The 11,295-nt window shown below is 39.6% G+C and overlaps 2 protein-coding genes across 3 annotated transcripts; both read left to right on the forward strand.

Annotated features, from left to right (window-relative positions):
• The first annotated feature begins 1,256 nt into the window (after nucleotides 1-1,256).
• LOC123503724 (GPN-loop GTPase 2-like) lies at nucleotides 1,257-8,066 on the forward strand. Of its 2 annotated transcripts, none has more exons than XM_045253709.1 (10): nucleotides 1,257-1,371; nucleotides 1,889-2,004; nucleotides 2,109-2,231; nucleotides 2,387-2,556; nucleotides 2,750-2,887; nucleotides 3,741-3,946; nucleotides 4,457-4,571; nucleotides 5,792-5,871; nucleotides 7,367-7,588; nucleotides 7,758-8,066. In XM_045253709.1, exons 5-10 carry the CDS (start codon nucleotides 2,767-2,769, stop codon nucleotides 7,971-7,973), a joined length of 960 nt encoding a protein of 319 aa, XP_045109644.1. In that variant the 5' UTR covers nucleotides 1,257-1,371; nucleotides 1,889-2,004; nucleotides 2,109-2,231; nucleotides 2,387-2,556; nucleotides 2,750-2,766; the 3' UTR covers nucleotides 7,974-8,066. The 2 variants fall into 2 exon arrangements, with proteins under 2 accessions (XP_045109644.1, XP_045109646.1); XM_045253711.1 differs by having other exon boundaries at nucleotides 1,266-1,303.
• Nucleotides 1,826-2,552, forward strand: LOC123503443. The gene is made up of 3 exons (XM_045253207.1): nucleotides 1,826-2,004; nucleotides 2,109-2,231; nucleotides 2,387-2,552. The coding sequence occupies exons 1-3, from the start codon at nucleotides 1,826-1,828 to the stop codon at nucleotides 2,550-2,552; spliced, it is 468 nt and encodes a 155-aa protein (XP_045109142.1).
• Nucleotides 8,067-11,295: the final 3,229 nt, after the last annotated feature.

Genomic DNA, 11,295 nt, shown 5'->3' on the forward strand with positions numbered 1-11,295 from the left:
TGGTAACATAAATCAAATTACAATCGATATTACCGCCTACCATTATGACTATATGTGAACTTTATAATAGGATACAGTCACGTCGTATAATGAGTAGGCTATTGCAGTTTGCCTAGTACATTGGTTAATAAAATGACACAATGAAGCTTATAAAACAGCCCTCACGCATAATGAGTAGGCTACTGAAGTTAACCTAGTACATTGGCTAATAAAGTGACACAATGTAGCTTATAAAAAAAAAAAAAACCTCACTACACAATGACCATCTAATGTGACCCTTTCTCTCCAAACATTGACCACCACAGCTAGACAGTTTATCTTGCAAAGCGATAATGAACAAAGACTTTCAAACTTCATTTTTAACTAAAAAAAAAAAAAAAAAAAAAAAAAAAAAAAGAGTCGAGATATATGTCACCAAAAATGTAAACAATACCGACTCAGCTTAGAATACTACATTCACAAAGAAGAAAGGCAGAAATTTGCGATACTCACATAAATCTTGATCTATGGCGCGGCACAGGTTGTCATCTTCGGAGGCCCAACGGATTTCTTGAGGCTGTACATAGTATTCTTAACCCCCTTCAGTACCATGACACGTTTCCATATTCATTCTGCTTAATATTTGGTGATTTTACACAGCATTAGAATCTCATGTATGGATGATCAAAATAGTAAAGACTGGCCATTTATCTTGTCCTCCACAGACCCTTGCTGATGTCAATAAAATCTCACTCCCAAAACTCAAGGTAAAAATGTGTTCCAGTGCTGAAAGAGTTAAAGCCACGGTCGTCCACACTAAACCTGATTTTTTAAACGTGATATTAGTACTCATTAACCTCTTCACTACTGGGACGCACTTTTACCTCGAGGTTTGGGTATGACACGATCTTATTTTCATTATTTTGGTAGTCTATGGAGGGCAGGAGATTAATGGCAAGAATCTTCACTATTTTAATTCCACATAGGTTTCTGAAGTTGTATAAACTCACCAAATAGTAAATGAATATGAAAAAGTGTCGTAGTACTGAAGGGGTTAATAGGTAACGTTTTCGATCTTCTAAACTGAAAACGTTTTTGGATATGTTTGAAAAAGCTTCACCACAACAAACCCCAATGATATCCAGCAGTCCTATGCAACGGAAATTCAATAATAGACATTGAAACGCATTCATCTGTTCCTATATGAAAAAAAATAAATGTATACATACACTAGATAGATTTAAACGTTGGAAATATTAAGATCAAGATCAGACGACCTTTCCCAAACAAAGTAATAAGTTTGCTGTTGTAAAGTCGTGAGGGCGTGAGTTGTATTCTTTTACAGATTCTAAAAGCTGCTGTTGTGGCTTATGGGGCTGCACAGATATTTGGGTAACGTAACAACAACTCCATAACTCATTGTAAAACTGTAATGTTACCTTAAAACTGTTACACACGGGATTACTGGAACACCACTCGACAACACCGTCTCATGAATCTCACGTTACTCATATCTGATGGAAAAAAATACCTACTTAGTTGTGAGGTGTTATTGTAGATACTTCATGATATATATATTGCTTTTAACCCCTTGAGTACCATGATGCGTTTCCATATTCATTCTGCTTACTATTTGGTGACTATACAACTTAAGAAACTCATGTGGGTTATTGAAATAATGAAGACTGTGACCATTAATCTTCTGACCTCCATATACCCTTTCTAATGTCAATAAAATGGTCTAATCATACACAAATCCCAAAGTAAAAATGTGTCCCAATACTAAAGAGGTTAAAGGAGAGTTGTGGGTGCCTGTTCAAATAACTTGTGGATTTTATTTGCTCACATGTGTAAAAATCTGCTGCTCACCATGTGGATGTATTTAAAGGCTATTTATATTCCCTCTCAGATTGGTATGGCATCGTTGTTTAAGGAGAATCCAGATCGGCCCAACTGTGTGCACTCTAAAATCTTTGCCAAGCTGATCAATGGTGTACACACTGAGTTTGCTGTCTTGGTGTACAGGTGAGCTTGGTCATGTATTGGCAGTTATAAATATGTATTCTGATTTAGACTCGGAACTGTTTTATACAAGTACAGATTTGTGATATGAATGTATTATCTTTCAGCAATCGGATCTTTGTAACTGTTAGTCAGTGTGGGAAGATTGGGAACCTCTTCAGTGTCCATCAGGAATCCTCACAGGACAAGGGTGCCTTTTCTGCCAAGGCATTAACCATCTTTACCATAAAGTAAGTTTCTGTACTAAAACTTATTCTCAGTCAATACTGAAGAAAATGAACACGATCTTTGCACGTAAATATAATGTAACACTGATTTCAATAAATTTAAAGCTGGAATCAAATGAGAGCACAATTGTATTAAAGTTTTGCTCATAAATTGACAGGTGTCTCCTTGGAGTGGACTCGGAGGAGACAGAACAGTCTGTTCGATTGTTGGCAGAGAAACTTGATACATCTCTGCCGTTACTGATATCCCTCACCCTGCCTTCCCTTGACCGCTCCACAACTGTACAGGTTGCAGAAGCTTTACTGGAGAAAAGGTGTTGGTAGCCAGGTGAGTATACACAGAGAACACTGGTGGGTTGCCTCATCTATTTCTTTGCTGAATTGAATTTGTGATTGCTAGTAATCTTTGCAAAAGTCAAACTGTGGAAACTTGAAATCATGGTTAACAAGGGATAACTATAATAATAAAGATTATAATAATGATAAGAAAAGAAAAATTATATCTATTAATCTTTTTTCAGTCTTTCAGTGCAGCAAAATGGAGACTCGGTTTGGCCAAGTAGTGCTTGGGCCTCCAGGCAGTGGGAAGACTACCTATTGTAAGGCAATGGCCAGGATGCTGCAAAGTCTGGGTCGTAAGGTAGCTGTCATAAATCTAGGTGAGTTTCTTTGCCTTTCATACAGCAGAGTCTCTTATCAGGGCTGTGTTATTTTTTGGGTTATAAGAATACTTAGTAGCAGATATTATCATGATGTACTATGGAGCACCCAAGACTTTTTTTGAATGAAGGATTAATTTCCTACCAAGTTAGGTGGGCATTATCACAATAACAATATAGATAGTATGTATTGAAATCTTGGATTTATTATACTCGGGTGATGATTATATGATCAGCTATCGATATTTTCTATAAGATTATTATCAATTTAATTTATTGGTCATCGTGATAATTTTTTTCGTTACCATGCCAAGCTATGCATACCAGGCTGTGCAATCACCATTCCTTAATGTAAAACTATAGAACACACTTCCATCAGTGTACAGCAGTAGTATATATTTACTCTGCCATACCTTTGATACTCACAAAGTACTTTGTGAAAAAAATTCAATATGAAACATTACTCCGTTTGCTTATACTAGTTAAATTATTAAAGTTGTTGGTGTGATGCATATGCCAGCTTTACCTTATTCTCAGAAAACTTTACTTGTTTGTGAGATCTTTCTCTGATAGTTTACTTAAGGACTGAACAGTGGATCTTTTAGGACCAGGCATCATATGCTGATAAGTAGAGTCATCAGAGCAGCAAGATTTGATGTCCTTTTAAGAGTTACATGTTACCCTTTCCAAATACATGCCTCAGAGTTGAAGACAATGGATGTTTGTGGAGTATGACATGCAAACAGTAACTTTTATGTCACACTGCCATGCACTCATACATGGTAGCAGTGTGAGAGCAGATTATGGTATATATCAAAAGCTGCTCTTTGAACTTAATGTAAGGTTTTTTCAGATCCAGCAAATGATGCAGTGCCATATGAGGCAGCAGCAGACATCCAGGAGCTGGTGCAGGTGGAGGAGGTGATGGCCATGCAGGGTGTGGGGCCCAATGGAGCACTGGTGTTCTGCATGGAACTCTTGGAAGTCAATATGTCTTGGCTAATCAACAAGCTAAAACAGTTTCCAAAACACTATTTGATATTTGATTTCCCAGGACAGGTATGATAATCTCCTGGTTAACATATAACTTTCCATAAATGGTCCAAAATATAGAATCAATAGTAAGAGAAATATTACATGAATGAATGCTCATCTTCCATTCCTCAATGCATAGACATTGTCCAGTTTCCTTTTCTATAATTTGTTTGTGTTTTGACTTTTCTACACATCTTAAAGGTAAAAGTCCAAGCACATTTTTTCATAGAGGTCTCACAGAATGTTATTCTTCCTTTCATAAAATTTCAAGGCAATTTCTTTAGGCACACACCTATCAAAATAATCCAAACTCATTACCAGTGGTTTGTTCCTCTTGGTCAGGGTTAAGAATGCAAGCTGTTCTGATCTCATCTGTTTGATATTCCCAGCACACAGAAGATGTTTGTTCTTGTATTTGTGTATAGATAAACTGTAAATGTAATAACTTTTTGGAAAGATTGAACATTCTCATCCTCCAAATTTTTGTACTACATTACAAACTGAATAAATATTAATGAGAACTTTACTTTCTAGGCTGAGCTGTACTCTCACCATACAATGGTTCGCAGTATTCTGTCTGCCTTGGAGAAGGAGGGAGCACGTCTTTGCACAGTGTACTTAGTAGACTCACATTATGCTAATGATCCAGGTAAGAGCCATAGCTTTCTTAGTTCTTGTAAAGACAGATGTATATGTCATATCTACAGTAATCCTGGGCATTCCCACACACAGCATGGCTAGCAAACACCTGCAACAGCACCTCAAGCACTGGCTGCTGACTGGTATACCATGGGGAGTGCAATGATCATTCACCCAACAAGTGCTGCTATACATTGAACATACAGTTTTACACAGGATTATATTTCAAAGGCACCCGGGAAATGTTATAATCTGCATGAGAGAGAGAGAGAGAGAGAGAGAGAGAATGTCATTGACCATTTTCATAATTCATCTCTTAAACTGTGGTTGACCATATATTATGCCCCCAAACAAATGCTGCCATACAAAGTCCATGCGTGTGTGTGTGTTTCACTGTTTGATCTGCTGCAGTCTCTGACGAGACAGCCAGACGTTACCTTACGGAACGAGCTCAGAGCTCATTATTTCCGATCTTCGGATAGGCCTGAGACCAGGCACACACCACACACCGGGACAACAAGGTCACAACTCCTCGATTTACATCCCGTACCTACTCACTGCTAGGTGAACAGGGCTACGTGAAAGGAGACACACCCAAATATCTCCACCCGGCCGGGGAATCGAACCCCGGTCCTCTGGCTTGTGAAGCCAGTGCTCTAACCACTGAGCTGTGTGTGTGTGTGTGTGTGTGTGTGTGTGTGTGTGTGTGTGTGTGTGTGTGTGTGTGTGTGTGTGTGTAATTCACCTCGGTCATCTGCTGGTCACCCAGCCAGTCTTCCCCATTACGGAGCGAGCTCAGAGCCCATAGACCGATCTTCGGGTAGGACTGAGACCACAACACGCTCCGCACACCAGGAAAGCGAGGCCACAACCCCTCGAGTTACATCCTATACCTATTTTACTGCTAGGTGAACAGGGGCTACACATTAAGAGGCTTACCCATTTGCCTTGCCGCTTCCTGGGATTCAAACCCGGGCCCTCTCGATTGTGAGTCGAGTGTGTTAACCACTACACTACGCGTGTGTGTGTGTGTGTGTGTGTGGTGCTGTTATGAGTCATAAAGGAGCTTTCTTGACAATTATTTTTGTGACAAGGAATTAATGGGATATTCTTAATGCTGTACACTAACTGTTATATATAATTTTATAGTTAGAAAAATTCTTCGGGAAGACATTGTTCAACTGACATTAAGTAGATTAGTGTCTAATTTGTTGTGTTTTGTTATTGCAGGAAAATATATTTCTGCTGTCATGCTGACTTTAAATAGTATGCTAATGATGGAACTGCCAACTGTCAACATACTATCAAAGGTAAAGTTTTATCTGTCTGCATTATCATTTCTTTTTAATAATTATGTTGATTATCCAAACTTTATTGACATAAATCCCATTATTAAGGTAAATTTGACAGGCTACATGATTAAATGAAATACATCATAATTTAGTTCAGACTGTGGAAAGCCTCACCATCTTCACCATTTGCTCAGTAAATCAACTTTGATGAATAATGAAATTCATTTTCCTTGAATTGGTTTTGTTTAAGGTGGTAGTACCTTGTCCAGTCCTGTTGTAATGGTCCAAACCTTGTGAGACACTTCTGAAGCAATTTTTAACTGCACTAGGATTCTTATTTGAACTGCATGGTATTAATTCCACAGAGGAACCTAGATGGTAGGTCTGTTGCCTTATTTGAGGAGCTGGACACAAGGTGGTCAGCCATCTTGGCTCTGACCTCTCTGCCAGCAACATATCCTGTAAAGTCATGTACCGATCCAGTGTTCTGCCCTCTTAACAGAGGGAACCAGGGAAACACCAAAAGTGGCTATGGTCTAAAGTTAGGCTAAATTGTGTGACTGCCTGGTGGAGAATACCTTGGCCCAGTCCAGAAGGGACATTGGACAGTGTGAGGGGAGTGCAGTGTTGTATTGAGAATTCAGTGTGAGTGTGGTGTGTGTGAAGGTGCCACAGGCATTGTAAGGGTGTAGGATTTTCTGATATTTGAATAAATAAATGTATTAGCCTGAGCAAGCCTGTTAAGTCTTCTCCCTGTCCTTGGGTAGCCCTGAGTGAAACTTCACCAACTGTGACATCACCAGCCTCTAAGCCAGGAGGTGGTGGTGTAGGGGATAAGATGGTGAGCGTGGGATCGGGCAGATGTCCATGCATAGGTTTGAATCCCACCACATGCTGTCTTAAAACTACATCATTTGTCGAGTGGTTTAAAGTTACCTACATGTCACCAGGTTCTAGGTAGAAGTGTAATTTTACCTTACACCAAAGATGCATTTGAGTGGTTATATAGGCCCTAATTGTCTGCACCACTAATGGATGGAAGCTGGACAGTGTTTCCCATACTCCTCAAGTATCTTTACAGGTGCTAAAGGCTATAACATAAAAAGAAAGAAAAAAAAAGGCCTTGCTACTATTTGCTACCTGCTACCACATACTATACAGTTCCTCTGCTACACTGTTATTCACCCATGCTTGCAAGCCTAATTTTTGATGAGTCTAGTGTTTCTTGGTGTGGTATAGAAAAATCTTCAAATTCCAGCACCTCAGTAAAGCATTCGGATACTTCTCATCACCTCTTATAGTATGTAGTAACAACTTATGTCCGCTATACAGTCAAGTTTCTGTTAAGATCTTAAATGATTTGCAGCTCACTACAGCTAACTCGTTGTACATTTCTAGTGCAGATGTTTATTTTTATGAAGTAATGAGTATCTTCATTAATGTCGGAGTTTGCAGCCCAGTGACAGAAACAAAATGTAATGTTTATAATGTCATCTAATTTACTGATTGGCAGGTGGATGCAGTAGAGAAATATGGTAGTCTGGATATGGGTCTGGATTTCTACACTGAAGTCATGGACCTGGACTATTTATTGGACTACCTAGGAGATGCTCCAGGCACCAGGAAGTACCACAAGCTCAACAAGGCCATGGCAGAAGTGGTGACGGACTATTCCCTGGTTTCCTTTATACCAGTCAGTGTGGAGAGTCATTCCACACTACTTGGTGCTATGAAGGTTTGCCTCAAGGATAATTTGTCACTCTAGGCACCTGTTAACTTTGCTCCTACTAGTTGTTTAGTTTTTCAGTGGTTCTTGAATGATTAAGCTTGCACTGAATATTGTGAGTAAAGACTATGGTTTGTTATTGTTTATGTATTATTTATTTGGTCTTATTTGTATGCAGGCGATAGACAAGGCCAATGGGTACATCTACGGCTCAGGAGAGGAGCGTAACATTCAGCGCCTCCTGTCGTGTGCTGTGGGAGCTGAGTGGGAGCATGAACGCATTGGAGTACCTCGAGACACCTTCATGAGAAACGAGGAGGAGGAAGAGGAAGAAAATGAGGAAAATTTTGAATCTGTGCTAGAAATGTTAGCAAGACAAAATCAAAAGCCTTGACATAATGTGGGGTGTAAAGTTTCATAGTATTATGAGACAAAGCAGCCTTTGAAGAATATTGTTTTAAATCACTTAAATAAATTATTCATTATATATGTTTGTATATTTTCCTTCTCCAGATATTTGTATTTAATTTTATACAGTAACTTGTCTTTGCATTGTGTACCATGTTCCATAATTAATCACTTCAACTACAGCCCTTCAAAAGAGCATTTCTCCTCAGTAATAGAGAAATGTTTCTTATCTGTTATTAGAATCATAAAAACACCTTTAATCACTTCAACTGGAGGCCTTCAAAAAAGTGTTTCTCTTCAGTTAGGCAGAAATGTTAATCTGTCCCTAGAACCATAAAAACATACTCAAAACTTATATTACACTAACTACAGCAGGGGTTCTCCAGCTTTTCTTGCTAAGAACCCCGAGTTAAGACTATCTACCCAAACCACGAGTAATCTGATTTTGAACAGAATTTAGTGACTGATGTAAGTCAAAATGCAATGGTACTGTAAATTATATTACTAAATCAACCAATGAAATGGTGGAAATCTTATAATATGTTGATTTAGTGACTGAAACAAATTCAATATGCAGCTTTCGAAGTACCTCTAGAAATCTTGTGAACCCCTAGGGGTTAGCAAGTCCCAGGCTGAGAAACCCTGAACTAGAGCCCTTTATTCTGTTATTGAACCATCAAAAACTCCTTAAAAACCAGTGACACTTGACTTAGAGCCGTTTACAAGCGTTTCTTCTCTTAGTAATGCAGAAATATTAATCTCACTAGAACCTGAAAACAATTGTAAACCCGTCACTTCAAACAGAGCCCATTTAAAAGCGTGACTCATCCCTGTAATGGAGAACTGTAGTTAATCTGGCACAAGAAGCTGAAAAGATTCTAGTAACAACAACAACAACAACAAAAGGAGGAGGAGGAGGAGGAGAAAGAAGCGATTTAGTGTCACGGAGCAAAATCGTCTCGTCACCGGTGAGCCAGACGGGTCACGCCAACCTCGACCTTGCCGCGCGTCACAGAGCGGACGACAGAGAGACTGGCTGCTTTTAGGGGATAATTGCACGCTCTTAGAGATGAGCGAGCGCCCCTGTCATTATCGCCCGGAGGAGCAGCAGAGAAGCATTAGAGGCGCCTTCACGCTCACGACACCCAACAGCAAACTAACGGGCCGGCCAACACAGCCACCCACTTCCTTCTCCACCTCCTCCTCCTTCTTCTTTATCTCGGTCTCTATCTGTTTTGTATCTCCTTCTCTTCCCCCTCATAAACTTATTCTTTTTCTTCTTTTTCTTTTCTTTTTCTTGCTTTTTATTTTTTTCCCTTTCTTTAATTATTATTCTTCCTCCTCCTTCTCCTCCTTCCTTATCTCCGTCTCTATCTCTTCTACATCTCTTCTTCCTCATAAACTTCCTCTTTCTCTTCTTTTTCTTTTCTTTGCTTGTTTTTATTCCTTTTTCCCTTTTCTTTAATTGTTAATTCCTTCGTTTTCTCTTCATTCTTTTCTTTTTTTTTTTTGTCTCTCTTTCTCTTCTTCGTCTACATCTTCACTTCATATTCACGTTAGAGTAGAAACAAACTCGTAAGGGCTAACAGATCTGATGCTGTCTATTTTTCTGTGTTTCTTCACCACTACCACCACCTCCTAACTTCTCAACCTCATCTCACTCCCCCACCCACCACCCACTGTACCTCCTCCTCAACCTCCGTCACCTCCACCTCTCTCTCCCTCTTTCCTAGTGTGGTTTCCTGCATCTCTCTTTGCTTTCCTTTTGTTCAATTCCGCTGTGCACTCCTACTGTAATTACACGGCGTGCTCTTGTTCCTCTTGCTCTTCTTCTCTTCCTGTTCTCACTTTTTTCCCTGATTTCTTCCTCTCTCTCACTTTCCTCTTCGGTTTTTTTGTGTCTCTTTTTTTTCTTTCTCGCATCCATCCTCCATCTTCCATCCTCCTCCTCCTCCTCTTGTTTCTTCATTTCCGCACCAAGTAAGATGAGAACCAGGTTAGGTGTCAGTGGAACCATGGAATGAAACAGCAGTCTGAGTGCAGCATCCTGTGTGTGTGTGTGTGTGTGTGTGTGTGTGTGTGTGTGTGTGTGTGTGTGTGTAATCATTTATATCTTCGTAGGAATAAGTTTAATCCTACTACCTAAGCATTGCGCCCTTCAGAGAGAGAGAGAGAGAGAGAGAGAGAGAGAGAGAGAGAGAGAGAGGTAGGGGGTGGTTGCAGGAAACACCATGATTTCACTCACCATCAAAGCATTTTTTAAGAGTAATGATATTAATGCTTAAACGTTTCCTTCCTCTAAACTATTATCTCTCTCTCTCTCTCTCTCTCTCTCTCTCTCTCTCTCTCTCTAAGGGGAAAACCTCATATCACAACATTTAGGGGTTCTGAATCACATATGAGCGTCTAAATACGATCCTTCACACTTAATTGGCCCCGTAACTCATTGTCCCCTTCACCTCCCCTCTCCTTGCGTCCACCAGCACCTGCCTCATCCCCCGTCCTGCCTGAGTGAGTATGGCCAAAGGGGAGAACAATGCAGACATCACAGTATTCAATCGATACTTTCATGACACTTTATCCCTCTTCCCATTTTCTTTTTTATTCTGTTCTCTCTCTCCTTTCGGGTTATGTGATCACTATCTTCTATTTGACAAGCGAACAATGGAGTCATCGTAATATTGAATCGATTTCTTTTTCCCTTGAAGTTTTAGCCTTTTCTACTTTTACTACTGATTTTTACTTTATTCTTATCCTCATCCGTTCATCTATCTATCTCAATGTATCTGTAGTAGTGAAATCTTTGCCACATGTAGTCACACATCATATAACATAAGCTTTAATGCCCACTACCAGATACAGTTACAGCACGAGCGAGGTAAGAGCCATCTGAGCTCCTTCTAATAAGTAAATGATGATAAATAATAATAAATACCAATAAACTGTCAAAGTACAATGGGCCAGAACAGGTTTTTTTGGTGGAGTGTTGAATTCAGTCATGAGTTCTCTTAATAACGAGTTCTGCGATTCTTTATGGCGTGGTGATGTAAATACTGCATTTTTTCCAGTTCTAAAATGAATATAGTGGTTCCGCTCCCCTTGCTTCCTGGTATTCGCTCCCTCACACACGGCACTGATGAATCCAAACATGCTAGATTAATGCAATAATTTAACGCGGTACTGTTACACACACATTCCCAGACATGAGTAAATCCTCCATTTGTAGAACAAGGTACCCTGTTGTCATTTGTAAATTCTTGCAAGTCTCAAAGGATCGATCACTCCCAATAGAAAGATAAAGTGAAACT

The sequence above is a fragment of the Portunus trituberculatus genome, chromosome 14 (assembly GCF_017591435.1).
Source record: "Portunus trituberculatus isolate SZX2019 chromosome 14, ASM1759143v1, whole genome shotgun sequence".
NCBI lineage: Eukaryota > Metazoa > Arthropoda > Malacostraca > Decapoda > Portunidae > Portunus > Portunus trituberculatus.